Source organism: Plodia interpunctella, chromosome 6 (assembly GCF_027563975.2).
Source record: "Plodia interpunctella isolate USDA-ARS_2022_Savannah chromosome 6, ilPloInte3.2, whole genome shotgun sequence".
Lineage (NCBI taxonomy): Eukaryota > Metazoa > Arthropoda > Insecta > Lepidoptera > Pyralidae > Plodia > Plodia interpunctella.
The window spans coordinates 5,896,253-5,919,701 of record NC_071299.1 but is presented as its reverse complement, the minus strand read 5'-3'; the positions used below and the strand labels follow the sequence as shown (position 1 = coordinate 5,919,701).

Below are 23,449 nucleotides of genomic sequence, written 5' to 3'. Positions count from 1 at the left end.
TCAATGAATCTTCAAGATTATTACGATTTACATAAAGATATAGGCTCTTCATAATTAATGATTTCAAGCCATTTACATTTGATATGACTACACATTACATTATCACATCATTACTTTTATTATAGGTAAGATAAAATATATAATTTTCAAATTTACTCATTATTTATTATCCGTTAAAGTTGTATGATTTTTGTAATGTACTTTTATATGGTGTCTTAGTTAATTTGTTTTTAATTTTTTAGAGATTTTCTTCCTTACGTTTTTATACATATTTGAAAACAAAATCCTCTATCGCGTATATCTGTCTGTCTGTTCGCGATAAACTTAAAAATGGTTGCACTTGCATTGATTTTGGGTAGATTAATAATTTATTTATACCCGAGCGTAGCCGCTATTATAGATAAGATATTATCTACTTTCTCGCTTTGCTTTTCATTCATTCTCTTTTTGAATATCCTCGACTTATAAACATGTAATTTACACATCTCAATTAGCTTCGCAGCTACCGAAAATTAATGATAATATTTTAAAATGATTGTATTTTAATGATTTAATTTAAAGGCAGTCACTAAAATACTTACGCTTTTTTGTGCATTCTTAGTATATAGACCTACCTTTTACTGTTCATGACATATGACTCATAGGCAACCCATGCCTGTAAATACTGTGGGAATATTATACAATTGCCAAAACTCGAATATACAATCTATCAAATCGAAGAGATTGCGAGCGTAGGCGACTGTAGAGTAATCATCTTTTGGCATTTCATTGTTGAGAATATTGTCTTTAATAATAATAAATATCATGGAAAGTTACTAAGTATGTTATAAAAGCATCGATATACAACGGCATGTAAACGAGTTAGGAACAAAATAAACTACATCGTAGCATGCTTTGCCATGTCATATGCTCCTATTGTACAAGATGTATGAAAATCTCAAATGTGTCTGCGCAAAATAAATTAAATTCTTCCAGAGAATTATAATGACACTGCAGTTTTCTATAGCTATTGTGTAACTATATAATGTGTATATTAGTTTTTCAATGGTACGAAACAAAATATAAAACTACCTATGCATGTAATTTTGCTTCAGGGAATCTGTAGTTTTGTTTCGACTACGCAACATGTTAAATTACTGAACTAAGCCTAAGGCTTAAGACAACTACATTTAGTATATTTTTATATATAGTAAATATAACTTACACGGTTTGGATGGGTGGATCTAAGACAATAACTTTATTGCACCGTTATGATTAATTAATAATTATTACTTAGGTGCCTTAAGCCTATATTGCGTGTGGCTATAGAATAAATAATAAATAAATTCATATCTTTTTATTGTATTTTATCTTGTTCGTTAGTCTATTCAAACATATATTTAATTAAGTTAAATTTTCTGAATAGTAGTTAGTAATAACTAATTGTTGTAGTCAAAAGAGTAAATACTTACGGATAAGTTAATTTTTCTTAAATCTATTGTGGATACAGATTTTGTCATGGATTTAGTAAGTACTTGTTGTACGAAGTACCTACTAATTCTATGGATATTGTAAATAGAGAAAACCATAGATAAGAGATCCTTTATGCTTTAGAGTTATGCATGGAATTAGTAGGTACTCCGGAACGAAGTACTTATTAACCAATGCAACTGCATGGGTTACATAACTATGTAAAAAAATAATGTTATCTGTGACTTTGTGTCAAATAAAAGTCAAAACATCTTTAAAATATCATGGGAATACTATTAAAATTAATATAAACACCTAAATTTTATTTGTGAAAATGTCAAACCACAGTAAACAGATATGAAGAATTGTAAATTCTTGGTATGGGACTAAAACTTAGGTCTGTGCAGCGAAGATTATATTTTAACATGAAATACGCAAGTGGTAACTTCAATGCCTTTCTTAAATCTAAAAAGCCTGATGGTGTCGATAAAAAAAGCGCTTATATTGTTGGTGGTGGTATAGCCGGACTTGCAGCTGCTGTCTTTCTCATTCGAGATGGTCACATGAAAGGAGAAAAAATTCATATTTATGAACAGTTGCCGACTGTAGGTGGTTCATTAGAAGGAAAGAGTGTACCCAAGGATGGTTTCGTAATTCATGGTATTTGCGAAATAGAAGATCACTTTGAATGTCTGTGGGATTTGTTTCGATCGATACCGTCTCTAGAATTAAAAGATGCCACCGTTTTAGATGAATTTCATCAAGCTAATTTGGATGATCCAAATGTTTCTAATTGTCGAATTATTCATAATCGTGGAAAAAAACTAGAAAATGATGGAAAATTCACATTATCAATTGAATCACGAAAAGAGATGTTTAAACTTTTCATGATATCGGAAGATCAATTGTTTGGTGCAAAAATTGAAGACTTCTTTAGTGCCGAATTTTTCGAATCTAATTTCTGGTTATATTTCTCTACAATGCTTGCATTTGAAAAGTGGCATTCTCTTGTTGAAATGCGTCGCTATGTACATCGATTTATTCATACAATTCATGAAGTACCTGATCTTTCAGGCATGAAATTTTGCAAATATAATCAATTTGAGTCTTTTGTTAAGCCATTATTAGCTTTTTTACAGAAAAAAAGTGTAGATATTCAATTTGAAATGCAAGTCACAGATATTGAGGTAGAAATAAGCGGTAATACAAAAGTGGCGAAAAATTTAATGTTAAAGCACGCAGGAAATGCAAAAACAATTTCTTTAACAACCAATGACCTAGTATTTGTGACAATTGGATCTATAACTGAAAGTTCTACTCAAGGTGACCATGATAAACCTGCACCAGTTTCGCACAATCTTGGAGGTAGCTGGAATTTATGGAAAAGCTTAGCAACACAATCACCGGAATTCGGGCATCCTGAAGTTTTTTGCGAAAATATACCAGCAGAGAGTTGGTTTGTATCTGCTACTATTACATGGAAAAATCTTGACGTAGAACCTCATTTATCTCGTATAACGAATCGCAAACTTCGAACTGGAAAAACTATTACAGGTGGAATCGTTAGTATAAAGGATTCTAATTGGCTATTAAGTTTTACAATGCCTCGTCAACCACTTTTTAAAGAACAAAATAATCAACAATCGGTTGCATGGGCTTATGCTTTACTATCAAATAAGCCAGGAAATTATATTAAGAAACCGGTTGAAAAATGCACGGGTCAGGAAATCACACAAGAGCTATTGTATCACTTAGGAGTTCCAGATAAAGATATTGACCGTATATCAAAAGATTCAGCGCATACAATTCCAGTATTCATGCCATTTATTACCTCATACTATATGTTACGAAAACCGGGAGATCGCCCACTAGTAATTCCAAATGGCTCCAAAAACCTAGCCTTTATAGGAAATTTTGCTGAAACAAAAAGTGAAGCGGCATTCACAACAGAATATTCTGTTCGTACTGCTATGGAAGCAGTTTACGAATTTCTGAATATAGAACGAGGGATCCCAGAAGTGCATGCTTCAGCCTTCGACATGAGAGTGCTAGCACGAGCTATGTACTACTTATCGGATAAGAAAAAACTAAATGAGATGGATTTACCCGTAAAGGACAATCAAATGTTTAAAGCGGGTTTGCAAAATTTTGCGCCTACTTATATTGGCGAAATTTTAAGAGAAAGTAATTTAGTGTGAATGTTAATATATCATTAAAATTTATTACTTACAATTTTTGTGCAGTTTTTTACCATACAATAAATATTTTTATTTTAGTATTATGCAATATATATTTTTTTCTACTACACATCTTATTTATTTCATTTAAAATAATCAAATATTTGCAACAAAATAATGAAATTAGATACAAAATATCATAAAAGAATGTATTTTTTTTAATTATCCTTAAAGTAAATGTAAGCAATTTATTATTATTGTTCAACTATACATTATAATTTAATATCGTACATATACTTTCATTATATAATGTGTATGTAAATATTGTAAATATAAGTAGGTACTTTAAAAGATAACAAATCTGTTAACCGGAATCATCCCTGAATTCTATTCCGATAATCTACTAATCAGTAACTATTATTAATATAGATTATATACATTACATTAAATTTACTTTTATCATAATACTACTACCTTTTTCACTTCCTCGATTAGTTCCTCGAATTTATATTTAATTATTAAATATTCAAATTGCGTTGTTATTTCTATATTTTTCAAAACTGTCCAAATCCTTATAAACAATAAAGTATATTTAGGTTCACGGTTTGTTATTAAACCATTTTTACTGAATTAATATGTGTGTGTGAAAAATTGGATACATGAGAATTGAGAACTGAGTGATGATCTTAGATTTTATCAGATCAGAATAAAATCATGTATAAAATTTTCAACCCTGTAACATGCTACTCAAATACTAATCCGATATAAAATATATTTTTTAACGCATTAGTATTAAAAATACACACAAAAAAGCATTACAGTTACCTTTGCTCGTGGAACGTCACTTGTATTTTTTGTTTATTATTACCATAATAATGGTAAATATTATGCCATAAAAATGGTAAAACATGTTGCTCATTAAACGCTATGCGAAAATAAGGATTCCGTCCATCCATTTTCAACGTCTTGAATATTTTTCTAAATTGTTCTTTTTGATAATATCAAATAAATTTAAGATTACGTATTTATTTTGACATCCACTCACACATTTTCATTTATAGGAAACACCATTTGATATTTTAATAAAAATTTTGAAACTGAACATTAATCTAACGATTGGATCAGGACATGGATCAAGTTATAATTTTGAAATAGATCCAACGAAATGTTAGGCCTTCGCCGCCATCTAGAACGGACATTAAATTATACGATACGAGATTTGATAAACCTTACTCACTCAAACTATTAGACAGCCATTAAATTCTTCAAAATTGTTTGGTATTCATTTATAAATATTGTATGTAAAATAGCTTTAGCTCGTTCTTCTAGCAAGTATAATTGAAATGAGTTTCTAGTTATTTAATTAAAATTAATGTAATAATATACATTATTATTGAAAACACGGGTCTAATTAATCTGAGTGAACTGTATTTTCAATAATAAAATCTCCAGTTAGTCTTTTGTGAGCAATTTCGTCTTCTATATATGGTTAATATTTTCCTCTAGGTTTAAACGGTGAAGGTTGATAAAGAGGTTGAACGTTGGACGAAGCACCAACCGCACTGGGAGGCAATGATTTCAAGTACTCCAAAGCCTTGAGTATTGCCGGTGGGATCGGGGGCGGCGTTGGCAGGTGTTCTCCCTGTAATATCGATAAATAAAATACGTTACTATTTTTATGTACTTAACCATATCCTGACCAGGCAAATGCGTGATATTAATATTTTGGTAATTATCGTAATTTTTTTCATTTTGCAGTAGACAATATATGTGATGATGAGAGGGACCTTGTAGCTACAGATTTATATGGAGTAATTTGATTGAAAAAAAAAGAACATAACAAAATGATAATTTAAAACGAACGCCTTGAAGCCGCGCCTATCCGTCTCATCAATAATTAATTTGTAAAATCTACATTTTACAACAGTATTCAAATGAGTTAAGCTATATTTTATGCATTGATATCTGGTTAAGTAATGAAAGAGGCCATCTTGTAGTAACAATGCCATTTATTTTTTCTTATTTTCATTGATCTACTTAAAATACGCAACTATTCTGAAATTGAATAGATAAAAAAACTATATAATAAATTGGAATAATTTGAAGTAAATACATATCTAGTTTATCTTCACTTGATTTTTTAAAACCCACTTAGAACTTTTTTACGAAATAAAGTTTACTATCAATTAAATCACATTACATAATGATAACTGTCAAAATATAAGTGTCTTGTGGTTCCGCCCTAGAATAGGACCACCCCATATCATCTCGTGAATGTAGTACGAGGCGACTAAGGTACACGCAGCCTATATAGCTGATAGGCAACAATAGCATTCCCATGGAGGGTTGACGTCAAACAGACAGCCGATATTAAAATCACAGCCGAATCTTCAAAATTTTAAGGGTACGCAGACCCCTGGCTTCGCAATCGGGAACATGAAAAGTTGGATGAGATTTGTCAAAATAATATTTATTTCGAGAAAATAAATTGAGAAATGGAGACTATCTTTTTGTAAGTGAATTTGACGTTGACAAATATGGAAGTGAGAGAATCGTTCAGTAAGCTGCAAGAAGCCTTTCAGCAATAATGAAATGAAAATGAAGTTGGTCAACTTGACATCTCAGCATTTCCCAAGAACTAGGTCGGCATTTGACATTTCCGAACAACATATACACATATTGGCTAATCATTACTAGATAGTTTAAGAATACTGAACATTAAGCTTTAGAAATGTTAGAAAATCTTATAGTTATTGCAGATAAGTTTTACCTATAATGTAGACGTAATACATTTACTTATGACAACATTTGATTAGGTATTTCATTCGAAACTCATGAGACATGAATCAATGGAGGAGAGGAGACAATAATATGAATTTATCATGTTTTCATTTTCAATTTTGAGATAAAAATATATATTTATATAGAACTTTTATACTTTTTTATAAAATAGACCTAATAATTTTGTCAATTAGGTTAATTTTATGAACAATTTTAAAGTTTTATTCAGATTCGGATTTTTTATTGGCATGTAAGAAAATGTAATGTAAATAAATTCCTAGTGTATTCAATGGCAATTTTTCACCAGTTTTTACAAATAAGTACTTAATAGATAAAGCATAGTATATAATTAAAGAGTTTCAATATGTATATGTAATGTAATATGTATATGTATGTGTGGCAGAATATGTTGTACTTTTGATTGTTGTCACCTATTTATATCACCATATTATTGGGAATCAAATGAAATGATTTCTATTCTATAAAGATAATTTCATAGCATATCAGCTTGGTGAGCCTATTAGTAACCAACCCGTCGTTGGAACAGTTGTAAGTTTTAAGATACTCCCTTGAACAACTATATTCTTTAAAAAAATACAAACCTGTGGTTGAAACCCGTTCTCGTCTGCAATATAGGTGAGGGCGATGAGATTTCCCTCAGGAGACTTGTAGCTAAACTTGCCCTCCGCGACCTGCACCTCTTCCCCCTCCCCCTTGCCGAAGTTCTTCACGTAGCCTGACTCTTCGGCGTTTATTTCGTTTCCTGTCTCATATCTGAAATGAGATAGAAGATGGAAATATAAGTTTAGTTGATGCTAAAATTGTTATTATTATAGAGTGGTGTCTTTCGTATTTATGACAAAAAAACTAGAGAACTATATAGTGTATGGCTATGTCGCTTCCTGCCTGCTTTGCTTGGCTCTGACAGAGAAGGCAAACTCAAACAGTGCTGTATGTGTGTAGGGGGTTAAACGTGTAAAAGTCTGATTGAAGATTACCTAAGACGTTGAAGTGGAGAAAAGTAGTAATGCGTATCCTGGCCTCGAAAGCTTTATAGCTGCAGCAATATAGTAGTAATATTTTCAAAGATCACTGATTTTCTTCTGCGGTCTACCTAACAAATTTCTACAATGAGCTAGACAAATAAAAATGTATATATAAACATCATTAACTTTGAATTGATTTTGTATCACGATGCCTACAATTTTACGTTTTTTTTTCTACGAAATTTTGATGCACCTCGTGTTGCAGATATATTCTAAAAAAGGCATGCAGGCGGTGGGATATAATTTATGATTTTAGGACAACATTAAGTTAAATAGTCTTACATCACAATCACATAAGAATTATGCCATCCGGTTCCATTTTGTTAACGTTTCTATCGTTTCACCTTTTCCGTTGTCGTCTGTAGATAACCAATCTAGCATGTTTTGACACACTTCCTGATTGATATAGCAGATATATTTCCATATTCATGTAAATCAAGGCGGCAATGTAATACCTGCCATGCCCCTGACACTGTACCTACTTAACGCCATATGGCATTCTTTATCAATCAACCATAAGATTAGATAGATATAGCAAGTTGGTGCGATAAAGTGTGCCTATATAATCGAAAACTTACCTAAAATAAAGATATTTGTAGGTACTTGTACTTATTTATTCACTATATTGTAAGTCTCTTGTGTATATAAATTGATAAATAAATAAAAAATATTACTTACAGCCATTTATATGACCCATCAACATTTGGCCCCTCGGACTCCTGGCGTACTATTGGAATCTGATTGTTTGACTGTTGCGCTTGCGGCGCCTGCGGGGCCGCCGCCGCCACCGCTATCAACGTCAACACGACTATCTGAAATTGATTATATTTATTGATTACTAACTATATTCATAAGCGCAAGGTGTAAATAAACTAATTATAGCCATGCCAAATCAGCCAATTAGGTAAACATTTCCCAAAACAATTTCCCATAATTACTATTCTGTTCCTGTAGATAACTAACAGGTCTTCTATTGCATTTGTATTCTAGAAATTGATGTAGGTATATTTTAATACTTATAATACTAAAAATGTACATGTAATTATATTAGATAATAGTAGCTAGTTGATAATTGAATAATGGAGTTCAAGTTCGTCTAGTACGTAATTTGAGTCACGGTTATAATTGAAAATAATTTAATTGTAGTTACGATTACGATATATTTTATAACGCCTTCGAATAAGGTCATTTAGTATTTTGTTAAATAAATAAAATTACCAACAAATATATTTTCGAAAATATAGTGAATATTTATCCATCCTATACAATTTTACGTAGGACCTCTGCTGAATTTCTGAAACGCTACTCCTTTTATTTGTACATGGCATATTTTATGTTATTGGTACACTTTAAGGAAATATAACTCAATGAATATGTGTATGAAATAATAACTTATTTTTTATTATTAAACAACAATATTAACTGCTACTTAAAAAAATCAAAGCGCCTGATCGATAAATTCAAACACATCTACAAACATTGTACTGCAATTTGTAAAGGCGTTTCTACATCGCAAACTCTTCGTTCACATAACATTTATAAAACTCATGTTATTTGAATGTTAGCAAAAAGTATAGTATATTTTTTGTTTATTTTATCAGTACTATTTGGTAATGGAGAGTTATTTATTTTGTAAAAAAAATCCTGTCTTTTATCTCTAAAGATTTCAAATTTCCCCTCGACGCAATGCCTCGATCAATAGTTCGTTGGCCAACATTTGATCGACCTGAGTATGCAAAATATATTTTCAAGTTTAGACTTTTGCTACCATTGGTTGGTCCACACGCATCGTCTATCAGAAGTTTAGTGTGTGAATGAGATTGTTGGAATGTAACTACTATACCTTGATCTAGATCATGTTAGATCTACTTAGTAAGTGAAAACACTTTATATTAAATTCAACTTTCACCGCTTTCACTTTAATTTCACGTTCAATAGTGTCTTGTATCTTATTTTTAAATAAGATACAAGACACTATTGAACGAGACAACTAGAAAGATATACTTACTTACTAACAAGCGATGGTCTTATAGCTAGTGAATTCCCACAATTATATACTTAAATTCGTAGTTTGTACCTAGTCGTCAGTCGTTTGACGCAATATTTAAAACCTAAATGCATCAACGTATAATTCGTAGGCATCATAAATAATTCAAAAAGTAACGTAACTTGCACAATATTATGCGGAAATGCAATGAAGCAGCGAGTGAGAGCCGAAACGCTTTCCTCTTCAACAATGAAATAGCTATAAAGGAATCGTGGTGAAACCGCCGAGCAAACCGCATCACATATACCTATTTCTAAAGTAGTCATATATGTACATAATGCAGAATATAGGTATAGTCCGTCCGCTTTTTAAATGTTTTTGTAATAAAGTTGAAAAATAGTATAATTACTGTTTTATTAATTTCTTGACAAAATGTATATTGAACATTGGCATCTGCTGCTGCAATAAAAATATATATTATGGTCCCTATTTTACTCTAGACGTTTGCAAATAGTCACTGGTATCAAATAGAATAAAGCTAATAAAATCACTATAAAAAGTGACAAATTCATGTGATTAAACATTTTATAGCCATTTAAATTAAATATGTCATATAAACGCTGACGAATCTATGATTAAACATTCGTGACAGCATTTGCTTGCAAATTTTAATTGCCTATTTAGTCATAAAATTAAAAAAACAAGTTAAATTAAAAAACAAATTAAATAAACAAATGTCAATTAATTTGTGACTCGCAATTGAAATATACACGTAAATATCATGACAGAGTTTATTTAAAAATAAAAATATTTTATTTAAAAACAAATAAATACTAGAAATTCCAGTTTACATTACTTTTATTCCTGTGTATTTTCAATAATTAAGGATGCTGTTTATATAAGCTAGTACGTATGTTTTCAAATAAGCTAATTAGTATTATTTACTTCAGTAAATAAAATAATAAAAAAATACAAATTAAAGATAAAAAATTTCTTATAAAAAAAGACATGTCAATATTGTATACCTTTACTTAATACCACATACCAGCAGGGCTAGCATGCATCCAACGATACAATTTTAACGGGGTAATTTATCTAGTCTGAACGTCAAATAGTCGTTTTGTGCATAGTTGCTAACGTAGACCACCAGAACAAACGATAAGCGGAGACCCCTCAAAAGGGCGTGTGAAGTATAGGTCGACTTCATCACATCGCGAACTACCCGCCCTACTTCTGAACAAATATCTAGGAAATCAAACACCTCTCTATAGTTACTCAGACTTGGAAATAAATGAAATTTCACATTTCTAATCTAATTTTCTGACACATCTAATCTACACCTATTGAAGTCACTATCAAATGTGAATGAGTGAATGAATAGTACTAATGGATGCTCTTCCGCAAGTGTGTTATCTGACATTTACATTACATTTCTGGAATAAAACATATTGCACCAAGCAACGTGTTGGTAATAGGCAACCAGAAAAAAATATCAGTGAAATCGTTCCCGAGATTTTAACAGTAACAGAAGTCAAAATAAAGGTGTATATATAGTAAAAACAGTACTGGCTTATTTTTAAACTGTTTTAAGTTAGGAGAGCTTTTTTTTTTAATAAATCAGTCTTGACTTAATTGATATTATTATAAGTAGAGATGTATGTTATAATTGCTTTATCAACAAAGTATTTTAATATACACAGTTGTTAAAAATGTACATTGGTATAGAAAGTAAAAGGTCGTTACTAAAAAAATAAATATGTAAAAAGTACTCGTAAAATGGAACATGACAAGACATGACATGGTTTGCAGCAAATGTCTGAAATGGGGAAAGCCAGCCAGCGTGACTCGACAAGCATCTGTCAATGCGCTTCCTATCACGCAAACAATATTAAGAGCATGTAACCATTGCTCAGCCGTGCTCTGTTGCGACGACGCAGTACATACGTTTTATCTCCGTGGTGCTCCGTTGTTTTCTATGGAGTTTGATATTTATATGCGTTGATGCACATCGAAACTTCATAGAATTTCTACGTTCTTCTTCGTTGATCCGTAGACAGATATCAACATGACGGTGGACGTCGCAGCGCAACTGAGCAATGGGAACACGCTCTTACTTGTGACCCGCGGTGACAATAATTTATCAACAGCTTACATGCAAGTGATAGCTTTATCGAACACTTTGTTACGTAAAGTTACAATTTATGTTTTGAAGTGTCTCAGTTTCTCTGATATGGCTGTAGAGATAGTTACACCCAGGCATACACGCCTGCCAAAACGTTTATATGCATATACGTTTTTGGCAGGCGATGTACCTCTCTTTATGACTGTTGTGTTTACGATATTCTGGTTAACTTCAGTTTAACTAGTACCATTAAGTAATTTGATAACACAAATTGCAAATCAGCGAATATTGAATAAAAATACTATTTAGTAAGTAAGTACTTGCTTGCTGCTTATCCTCATTTTCGATCCCTTCAGATATACAGAATCGTAAATAAACAGTATCATAAATCAATATTTACTTCAATTAAAAATTTACGATAATTTATGATGACGATAAAGTTGGTCGATTGCACTTAAATAGAATGCTTTTAACAAGATTCATCATTGAGAATGTTGTCTTGGTAATAGAAAGATTGAAATACCATAGATTTACCCCGTTATTCATAAAGAATATAAATGATATGTACTTTATCTCTTTTGATGAATATTTAATATTAACAGAAAGAGACAAAACATGAAGTACCTATGTTCTTTTTTTAAAATATAAGGGTTAGTTTTTAGCAGGTGCGAATGCCGCATACCTAGCTTGTTGTGTCCGCGACTGCGTAATAAATAGTTTGCATTTGCTATAAAACAAAGAGATTTCGTTGCATAACATCGATAAAAAGACATTGCTTGTGCCATAAGTTGGCTATCCTTAAATTTGTAGACAATACGTAGTACCAGAATAATATATATATGGCTTTAATATGATTTTGTAAGTATTAAGATTTTATAATGTATAAATTACACCCTAGAATCGAACTACTTTATATCCTCGTGATAATGTCGTACAACAGGCAACAACAGTATTCAAAACAGGCTTGACATCCAGACGGGTAGTCGGAAAATCACAGCCAAGGATATTCTTAATTTATAGGTGAACGTTTTAAGGCTTCAAAGCTGAGAATTTAACTTTTACGGTTTCAAAGAGGTATGGAGAAAAGACTACGCGAAGTATGCATACCTAAGGTTTTCAGTATAACGGGGCATGAATAGTAAGATTTTAAAAATCTTTAAAATTATCTCAAATGTAATGGGTAGGTATCCATGTAAATCTAAGTCGTAAAACAAGCCTAAAAACCCCAGATGCGAATATCTTATGAATCCTTCAATATTTCATGTTACTGACATTTGCGCTTTATAATAATAAGCAGTGTACCACCACAATTTTGTAATAAGCGAAGTAATAGGTACCCTTAAATATCACACATAAGTCGTGGGGCAACATAATGTTATTGTTTTGACAGACATCTGTTAATATTCCCATATTACCAATGTACTAAACTCGTTTTTTCTTTATTTGTAGAAAAGGGGAGAAAATAAAAATACTTTATATAGAAAATGTTTTCTGAGCACTGACCTAAAGTTAAAAATTAATAAAATAACCATAATGTCAAACCCGTATACTAAAGGCTCTTAAATTGTTTTCCCTATTGTTTTGTATCCCTAATTTGTGTTGGATTATCTTTAAACATACAATTATTTTATATGTTAAATTAAATTTTTATTTTGATAAAAATTTAATATCTTGTTTTCCTGATGTACCAACTGGTTATGCACATCTTGTTGTGCCATCTTGGCGCCAAATGCTTCCTTTATTTCCCCTAAATTTTTTGTATCGGCTGTATTTGGTAAATTATGATATTAAAAAATCCCAATATAATATAACCCAATTATCATTCTTGAGACGCAGTAGGTATTAAATCGAGAGTCGATGACCCTAAGCTGTGCATGTGATGTTGTTGACCAAAAAATCAAGAATCTTTGTAAATTAAGGTGACAGACTATAAATTCGATATCGGCCACAGTCAAATTTTCTGTCATATTATTTTCTCTTTTGTAAACTAACTAGTATTATTTAAAAAAGCAGGAGGATGAACCTCACGATTCCGTAGTTTAAATCGGAAACTGGTAAGTTGTATAGCCAGAAAAGATTCCTTACCATCATAGTAATTGGAGCAGAAATCCTCAGGTAGTCTGGAAGCACTGACACACGGCACGGGTGTGGGCTCGGTGACACTGCATGGGGTTTATATACCGTCGTGTTTACCTATGAACTTCGTGCGACCCGCCGCACCATCCAGGCGATTCGTCAGCTGCACTTCTAAGCTGCACTTACTTGCACTCCTACTTTATTCACTAATGATATTATTTGTGCAATAAAAAAATATCTATAATTATTATTGCCATTGTTTACGTAATTGACTTGACATAACAACTCCGGTAGAAAAAAAAAAAGAGAGCCTAATGTAAATAAGTGTTCTTTCATATTATGGATCGTAAATGAATCGACTATATCTGTAGATAACCTAATGGTCATCATGCTGGTGGTCATCAAGACTGCTACACTGGAGGTCCCAGGTTCGATTCCGGTCAGGTTGAGATAGAAAATTATATTTTCCATATTGACTTGGGTCTTGGATGTATATATAATATACTTATTATCGTTGAGTATCCTATAACACAAGTCTCGAACTTAGTTTAAGCCCAACTCAATCTGTGTTCCTTAAAAATAAACTCCCAACCTACTTACTGGACAAGTTATAAAAATATACTGAAAATGTATTACTGTTGCATATTTCTTCATATGCGAGAGACTGATATTTTGTTACATCTTCATAACGTAGACGTACGACGTAGACAGTTACGAGGGAACATAGTTTCTGTTTCATCAGACCATCTATGTGAATATTGTAATTATCAATGGAATTCAACGCATATATAATTAAAATATACGTAACTAAATTACCAAAAGTTTTTTTATATATTACATATTATATTACATATTTGCAATTATTTAAAGCTATTTTTAACCCCCGACGACAGGAGGGGAGTTATTCTTATCTATTTTGACGTATCTATGTATCTGTCTATCGGTGGCATTGTAGCAGCCAAACGGCTGAACCAATTTTTAGTTTTTCATGGTATGAATTTTATTAGTGATAGAAATGTAAAGCGGTCTATATAGTGCAAATTATGATAAAAATTGATGGATAGTGCTCATTCTAAATAAAATAATTCATCGATTTGGAATTGGAAGGGGTATCGCATCGCATTGGAAATTATTTATGTGCGAAGTAGCATGGTGAAATTATTTTATTACAAGACAGTATACAGATATAACAGTTATATATACAATCAAATCCGTATGTTCACTACAGGATTAAAGAATCGGAACATAGGCTAAGCTATGTTCCAACATAGACATAATAGACTGTCGATATTTACACTTTATTCTAGTAAAACAATAAAAAAATCTTATTTTTTTACTGATCAGCGCGAAACATTGTGACGGCGTGACAGCCGTCCTAACTCATCTCCTAAATCGTTATCTCCTAATCGTTAACCTAATCGTTCGGCCTCACCTCCTAGTAATCTTAATTCTGCAATCGGCGCAACATCCGCAATTTAATATGTATTTGCAATGAATCTACAAGCATAAATATTTCACATCCAATGTGGCGCAGTTGACATTTACAAATCAACGCCTCTTTATTAACTTTTATACTTTAAGTTTTATCACTGGAAATCTAAGTGCAAGTGCAAGTTCAAGTGAGCATTGTATTAGTGTCTTTCGAGACAAATGAAAAACATTCTTTGTAGTTCCTGCTAGAGTTTTGAAAATGGAATCATCTGATATTGATTGGTTCAGAAGGTTCCAATATAAAACATGTGAAACTTTTTATTTCCCTGTAAAACTAAAAAGCGTCAACTACAGACTTCTACGTGGACCGGTCAACTTAATATTTTCAACGACTCTTCGACTCTTACAACGACTCACTCAACTTAATATTTTTTGTATGAATATGGTATTGGATAGGTTAGTTATGGTATATGACGTTTCTATAGTTACATGAAATTTGAGAGGTGAGGTAAAATAAATTATAACCAATTATTATAAATACAAAAATACGTTTGGTTATTTGTTTGTATCTAATCAACCAACACATGCATGTATACGTATAGTTATGAGTATGGAACTTTGGTATTAATCTCGCAAAAGATTGTTCCCGCGGGAAATACACTTGGGCGTGGGTATACACATATTACATTATGTTCCAATGTGTGTATATATCCAAAGTATACTTTTTAATGGACATGGTAGTTTTTGACCCGTTTCCACGAAAATGGCGGGGTGGTGCACATAATATTTCCATCGTTGCAAATATTCCTCTAATCATTAGATACTAACACGTGATTGGAACTATTGGGGTTTTCATCATACGGGCTTGTGCTTGTTCTACTCGTACATATTCAAATCATATGATAATCATTTTCAAGAGTAATTAAATGCTAGTTTTAGTAAAGATTCGCACAAAGCTGAGACACGGCCGGCATGTCCGAAAAGGTAGGGAGGTTGCGAAATACAGCGTAGACGGGGCCATCGGTGACCCTAGAGGATCCTGTTTTACGTGTGGCATTTGACGAAACTAATGGAAAACCAAGCAATAATCAAACAAATTTGTGCAAATTCTTTCAATGTATTTGGCTCGTAAAGTTTTATTTTGGTTTTCCTTAGAAATATATTTTCTAGGTATCGTTAATGTCCACCACAAATAAACGTGGCTTTCGAGTTTAGCAAGACTTGGCTCTGTCTACCCCATAAGAATTTATGACGTGATACTGTACTAAATAATGACCATTTAATTAACTAGTTATTCGCCGCGAACGTAGATCTCGCGAATACAATAAATTTTGATGAAATTTTATAAAATTGTGAATTTTTCGAAACTTAGCCGATTTGGATGCCCCCATGAACATAAAAATTCTATTGACAGATCCTACATACATCAAACCAACGGTTCATATCCGTTACAGTGTTTAGCCATGTCCTAAATGTACACTTACGTTATTTTTTGTTTTAACAATACAAGTTATAAGCGACTCGGCTAGATATATAAAAGACACATATACTCGTAACTACTTAACTTTTAGATGCAATAAAATACACATTCAATCAAATATTTCAAAACACATTTTTCTAAGTTACAGTCTTTTGGCTTCACACGGCAGCGCGTGCCGTGTTCAACAATATATAGGGGTACATATAGGCGTGCGTATTTTTTAATTCCACGATATTTCAGAATATTTTCATCCAGTTTTCGTTTACTTCCAAGATTCATTTACAGATTGTAAATCTAATGATGGAAAACCCAAGCCATTCCAGCCAAATACGTTAATTCCCTGCTTTCTAAGGCTGTCAAGATTTTTGATATGCATCCTGCATCCGAGATGATCAAACACATAATCATACTGTGGATCACGTACTACAGACACGTATTTATTGTTAAGATAACATCAGCCAACTTCAACTTTCCTTGGAACCTTAAAAGCTCGTCCTTATCATGAGCATGGCTTTCTGTGTAAATAATCACAATGTAGGTATTTTTATTTTTTAAAGTATCACGATTTTATCTCATTTTAGCCCTTTCCCTTGTTTACCTTTTAGAATCTACTGATTTTGTATCCTTACCTGTATTTTAGACTACCTATATTTTTTATCCTTGCCTTACATGTACATATGTTCACTAATTACCATAGATAAGAAATTACGGATGGCTAAACTACTGTAGGACCCAGTTTCGAACCTTAGTTACTCCTGCGACATGCGAGATTACGCGATGAGAACTGAAATTCACGCATGCAAAGCCGCGGGCAAAAGCTAGTACCTGTATATTGTGCAAATGGAACCCAGGAGCGATTTTTCAAAAATTTTGAACAACCGCTCCTGGTTGCACGTGTTGCACTGTTGCACGTTGCACGTGTTATATGTATGTATATGCACCACCAAGGTATAAATAAATATATTAGGATGAATCACACAGGTTGAGCTAGCCCCAAAGTAAGTTCGAGACTTGTGTTATGGGATACTAACTATATTTTATACGGTACTATATTTTATAACATATACATATATATATCTATATATGTATAACATATACATATAACATCTAAGACCCGGGCCAATCAGAAAAAGATCATTTTCCATCATGACCCCGACCAAGGATCGAACCCTGGACCTCTCGGTTCAGTGGCATGATCTTTACCACTGCGCCACCGAGTTCGTCAATATAGATATTTTGAAAATAAATTAAAGTTTTATTTAGTTCTCCTCCTATGTTACATTGTCAAGCTACTAGAACTAATAAATAAATGCTGTTGGTAAATCAGGGATTACATAGAGTAAATCCATTTTCGTGAGGGTAGAGCTGAATTAATAGACAGGCCACAGTAATTTCTGTAACATTTTTATTCTTTTTCAACACAGTCATAATCATAAGTTAATAAGGTATGTACAAAAGTATAAAAAATATAAAATATGAACACTTAACTATGATACTAATTTTATCACATTCAAAAATATTGTTGACTTCGGTACTGATCTACAAAAATATGTCTGCGTTTAAAATTTTATCGATTGGCACGTTAAATCGTTACAATAAACAAAACAATTTAAAGCCTAATACCATGCCTAATTCTTAAGTGGAAATTAATTTTGAATATTAATTTGAAAATAATTACATTATTTTAGAAATCATAAACTATGTTTGTACACAATCATCTTTCGATTGTATCAGTAATTTTATATAATACTGGCAATACGTACCTATAAAATTGAAAGTAATCGAATGAAGAAATATTAAAGTACCTTAGTCACTTGCTAATACAATTAACAGGAGTCACGATCAACCTTGAATTGCAACCATACAGTTTAAAAAATATGCTGTGAAACACGCTAATGCATGTTTGTGTAAACAAAAAGTGCTAATACAAGTATGGCCACAATTCTAGCTCACTCGTATCGATATGTACTTGATGCCTAAATACTTAGTCTAAAAGTCTATTGCTGGTAGTACTGTCCCTTGTAGTCAAGCGCCGCCTTTTCTTCCTGTTGTCTCGCTGCTTCTGGGTTGTTCTTTGCTTCTAAAGCAGCTCGCTCCTATGTACAACAAAAATATAAATGTATTCCGAATTCAAATTTCTCAATTTTAATGTATTTATTAAGTGGTTGCCCATTATTATTAGTCATTGTACTAGTTATAGAAATGCATGTTCTTGAGCTTATAAATTTTATAAATACTTAGTAGCCAAGTGATTGATCACTTTTGCCTTAATTTCAAGTTCAACTTGAATTTTCATTGATGTAAGTTATTTATCTATATGTGTCTTTTATCTGTATTTTAATTCAAATATCTTTTTTTTGCTATAGTTAAGCGTAATTGTATTGTATATTATTAAACCTTGGCAGTACTACAATTTAAAAAATCTTTATATCAAGAACGCGTTTAGCAGATATTATAACAGATGCGGATAACCTTGACATTTTGGTCTCATCTGCTACTCTCCATGCTGATTAAATGGAAATTTTTACGCAACGAGTGACCTTTTGGATTCGGATCAAGGCCGAGTAACATAACTTTCTTTAAAGATGAAACTGACACCCTAAATAAATATTTGATACAAAAAAAAAACACGTCGAAAGCGTAATAAAATTGTATAAATTATCATATTATGTCAGATGTCCACGAGTCCACGATGACGTAATGCAAAACTGGATTAACTTATGAATAGTTATAAGTTCCAAATAAAACTTTAGTGGAAGGTTCGAGCCATTTAACTTAATTTTGTGATTAGAAATTCTGTAAATGTCATAAAGTATATCAATCACGGTAGCAATATGTAAATTTTTGACGAAATTTTATGTTTTACGTGCAAACTTCTCTCTATGTAGGAATGGTATTGATAAATAATTATGTTTTAAATTGTGTGTATCTTTAAATAATATACTAGGCATATATCTATATGCCTACTAATATTATACATTCGAAACTATATGGTGTGTATGTGTGTATGTTGGTTACTCCTAAAACCTAGTAATTTACTAAAACAACGCTTTGAACGAGAGCCAAATATCCACCCATAAAAATGATTCTTTTATGAACATAAGTTATGTAAAAAGTAGCATTATTTGGTGAACTTGATTTGTATACAGTACATATCTATATATGTTCTGTATACAAGTCAAGTTACTCATACTATTATAAGCGCGGGTTTATGACATTAACGCAACAAATAATAACGATCGTAACGCTATAGCCTCAACTGTTTATAATGATCATATAACAGAAACATTACATCCATAGATGAAAATAGCTAAGATGGCCGCTGGCGCATAGACTTTACCTGGTTAGCTTTGATTCCAGCGTAGATGAGATCTAAACCTTTCTGGATTTCAGGGGAGACTGGAGGTGGGGTTGGGATGTGGTCTCCCTTCACTCTGAAGCCCAATTCATCAGCAGTGTATTCGACTGTGATGACCTGGCCATCAGGGGCGGTGTACGTGTAGGTTCCCTGTTGGACCAGGGCATCGTTCTCTCCAACGCTCTTCAGGTAGCCTGATTCTTCAGCCTGAATGTTGTTACCAGTTTCGTATCTGGAATCGAAATATAAGTTAATTTTATTAGCCAACTAATAAAAAAACACACACACATTATGGACAGTAAATTAGTTTAACGAAGTTGGTAGCAATTATAATTATAACCAATAAAAATGTTATGAGTGATTATAAATTCACACTACTAGATTTAGATTCTAATTACAGATTACGACACGTTTACTTGATTCGTTATATAATTTTTAGATTTATATTATGTATTTATAAAACATGATTATAATTTATGAACTAGAACGGGTAAAATACAGTGTAATTTTTCATTTACTTACAAGAACATGGTTATCAAACTAAAATTGTGGGTTCTTTGAAAAGTTAACACTTATGGATTGATTTTAGAACGTTTTAAGAGAAAACAACAGATATGGTATTCTTTTCAATTGATATACTCAAATCTATGCCCAAACGATGACACAGAGAAAACTTTCGGGGTTGATTTATTTTGTTACGATGTAGCTAGCAGACTATAGTGATCATTTATTTTAATGAAATAATATCCAAATACTATGTACCAAACATTAATATAAGTACTTACGCAGTTTTGTAGCTTCCATCAGTTCCTTGTTCTTTGTCGAAACGGATGATGGGGATAAAGGTGGTAGTGTCGAGCTCAACTTTGCCTCTGAAGTCTACGTCCACTGGTTTTCTGAACTGTTGTGGCTGGTATTCATTTTGCTGCTGTTGTTGTTGTGCTTGAGGCTGTTGTCTGTACTCCTGGGGTTGCTGCTGGTAAGCGTTGTAGTTCTGTTCTGCCTGTTGTTGGTCGTCAATCTGCTGTTGTTGTTGGGGCTCCGGCTGCGGTCTCAGCTGCACTCTTCTTTGGGGAAGAGCTGCTGCTAGAGACAGGACGGCGCAAGTTACTACCTGGAATAGTGAAAAAGTATCGGGCTTAGTTAGATGTAGTTTTTATCCTTCTTGCTATAATGATTTTGTTTTTATTTTCCCAATGAGATCAGAATTTTGCTAAGTTTGATTGTATTTGTTAAATTTAATTGAATTTGTCTATTATTAATCTTACTAAGCTGGGTAAAGTTTACATCAAAAATTGCGAACTGAATGTTGAAAATCATGAATCATCTTTGTACATTTAAGTTGTTGTAAGTCAGTAAAAGTTGATATTATCTACATACAGTTGATGATGTCAGACAAAAAGCTTAATCATATTCGCAATGTCGCAAGATAAAATGAAGCAGATACAATAGGCCATCTTGTGAAACCCGGCCCATTCGACACGCAGGTTGGGCGAAAGTGGGCCCAACAATACACATATCGACTCTTATGCGCATGTCCACAACAGCATTGTTTTTATTGAGATCAAGTTGACGTTATGTGCTTTGTTATCCTATTTCCTCTTGTAATGACATAATCTTATGTAACGCACTATCGTAACAAATCTGAATGATAACGAAATGGGGGTCTACAGCTTTGTTTAAAAACCGATTAAGGTTCAAAATTGACATACCATTGGGTCATTTAAATTTTGGTCGAAACCAAATTTCTTAATAAACTATGTATAAAATGTAATAGATAAACATCTCAACTCTTTGCAAAAGTTCTTTATAATTACTTTGATTGGGGGCCATAAAGGAGATGAAGTGGCAGTAAATTAACATTTTAACCGTCAATTATTAATTACGATGCTGATAAATTTAAAATTTTAAACGCACGTTTCTCGTGAGAATATAATTAGTGTCATTAAAGAAAAAATGTGACATCTAATTCTATATAAAGTTATCTCTCCTTATCTGAGAGTTTCCCAATCGTTTCCATTGTCGTTAATCATCGGAGCCTCGCTTTCTATACGGCTTATTAGTTTAATCATAACAATAAATCAATTAACTGCCAGTTTTAATCACATATCTATAAGTTATATTTTGCAATCCATGAACCTGTAATCAATCACACACCTCTCACTCATCACATCAATAATCAATTACACTGCACCAAAACTATGCAATTAAACTGACCGAGTTCAAAACGGCTGAGACTGTATCACTGAATTTGTTTGACCGAGAAAGTGCATTACATCATATCAAATGTACTACATACATACGTAGTCGTATCTATAAATAACATAATAGAGTATCTACAAATTATTTTATATCTAACTTATTATACCACTTGATAATGACGTTTTATGACAGAGGAAGGAACCGGCAGAGCATTTAGATGAGAGAGAGAGAGTATCAAATTCTCTAAACGAGAGATAAAAGTTCTACAATGAGACTTTTGTATTCCAATTCTAATGTCTGTTGATGGAAGGACGGATTTTGTCGTTTTAACGTTATTTGAGTTTTTTTTAATGTGTCATAGAATCTGGAATGAATTTGAAAGAGCCACTATGAACAATAACCATCGCGACAATTTGTGTATTTGGAAAAGGTAGGTAAATTGATCAGTCATAAAATTAGACAATTGTGAGATTGAATCGTTCTTTCTTTTTTTTCATCCGTGGAATGAATTGAAGTTTCAATAAATATAATAATAGAATCAAGTTTAACTTTCTTCATCAAGGTTATTAAAACTAATCAAATTATATTTGCGATGAAACCTAAAACGCGATATTCGTAATCCAAAAGTAGGATTACTCCACTAAAGAGTAATTCGATGTACCTACTGGACTGAAAAGTCAAAGTTCAAATGCCGAAGCCACCTTAAAACGAAGACCCAATTTAGTACGCTCTGACGCAAGAGCTTGCAGAAATCCTTGAATCCTGTTTCGTTTAAATAGGTCAGGGAAAAGGTATTTGGTCCACTTAATTTATAGTAAGTAATAACTTACCAAGAACTTCATGTTTGTGTGTGTGTTTTGGACGTGCGACACCGGGGCACGTGGTATCTCGTGAACTATGCCAGAGTGGTAGTACCGCGCTCACTTATATACTACACCCCTGCCACTTCTTCGCTCTCGGGCCATCACACTTTCATACAAACTACATGGCGCGGGATCTTCGCCGCCTGTCACAGGTGATTTCAATTTCGATCAAAAAATCGTGATGAGATGATCATTGTTACTGGTTCGTTATTGGATAGTATTGTCAATGTTACGTACGCCTATAGAAAAGATCTCTTTGAGATCATCAATCATCACAAGATTTGAACTACTTATTGTTTCACAATAATTAATTTCTAAAATAATCTGATTCAGAAATCCTTGGATTTAGCCATTTAGCGGCCATTAGGTAGTGTATCAGTACCATAGCTGTAATTGCGACAATCTTTTTTTAGCTATTTTTATTCTAGACTGATAATAAATAATTGTGATATTTTAATACATTCACATGTATTACAA

General features: G+C 32.4%; 3 protein-coding genes across 3 annotated transcripts; 1 reads left to right on the top strand and 2 right to left on the bottom strand.

Annotated features, from left to right (window-relative positions):
- Positions 1-3,050: 3,050 nt before the first annotated feature.
- On the top strand, positions 3,051-3,647 carry LOC128670912 (oleate hydratase-like). The gene has a single exon (XM_053746931.1). The coding sequence runs from the start codon at positions 3,051-3,053 to the stop codon at positions 3,645-3,647; it is 597 nt and encodes a 198-aa protein (XP_053602906.1).
- A 174-nt stretch (positions 3,648-3,821) lies between these two features.
- On the bottom strand, positions 3,822-13,723 carry LOC128670753 (endocuticle structural glycoprotein ABD-4-like). Its single transcript, XM_053746712.2, has 4 exons — positions 13,648-13,723; positions 8,132-8,265; positions 7,010-7,181; positions 3,822-5,268 (listed from the first exon to the last, which is right to left on the bottom strand). The coding sequence occupies exons 1-4, from the start codon at positions 13,651-13,653 to the stop codon at positions 5,116-5,118; spliced, it is 465 nt and encodes a 154-aa protein (XP_053602687.1). The 5' UTR covers positions 13,654-13,723; the 3' UTR covers positions 3,822-5,115.
- A 4,214-nt stretch (positions 13,724-17,937) lies between these two features.
- Cpr49Ah (Cuticular protein 49Ah) lies at positions 17,938-23,022 on the bottom strand. Its single transcript, XM_053746302.1, has 4 exons — positions 22,940-23,022; positions 20,693-21,021; positions 19,890-20,139; positions 17,938-18,645 (listed from the first exon to the last, which is right to left on the bottom strand). Exons 1-4 carry the CDS (start codon positions 22,949-22,951, stop codon positions 18,547-18,549), a joined length of 690 nt encoding a protein of 229 aa, XP_053602277.1. The 5' UTR covers positions 22,952-23,022; the 3' UTR covers positions 17,938-18,546.
- Between the last annotated feature and the right edge of the window lie 427 nt (positions 23,023-23,449).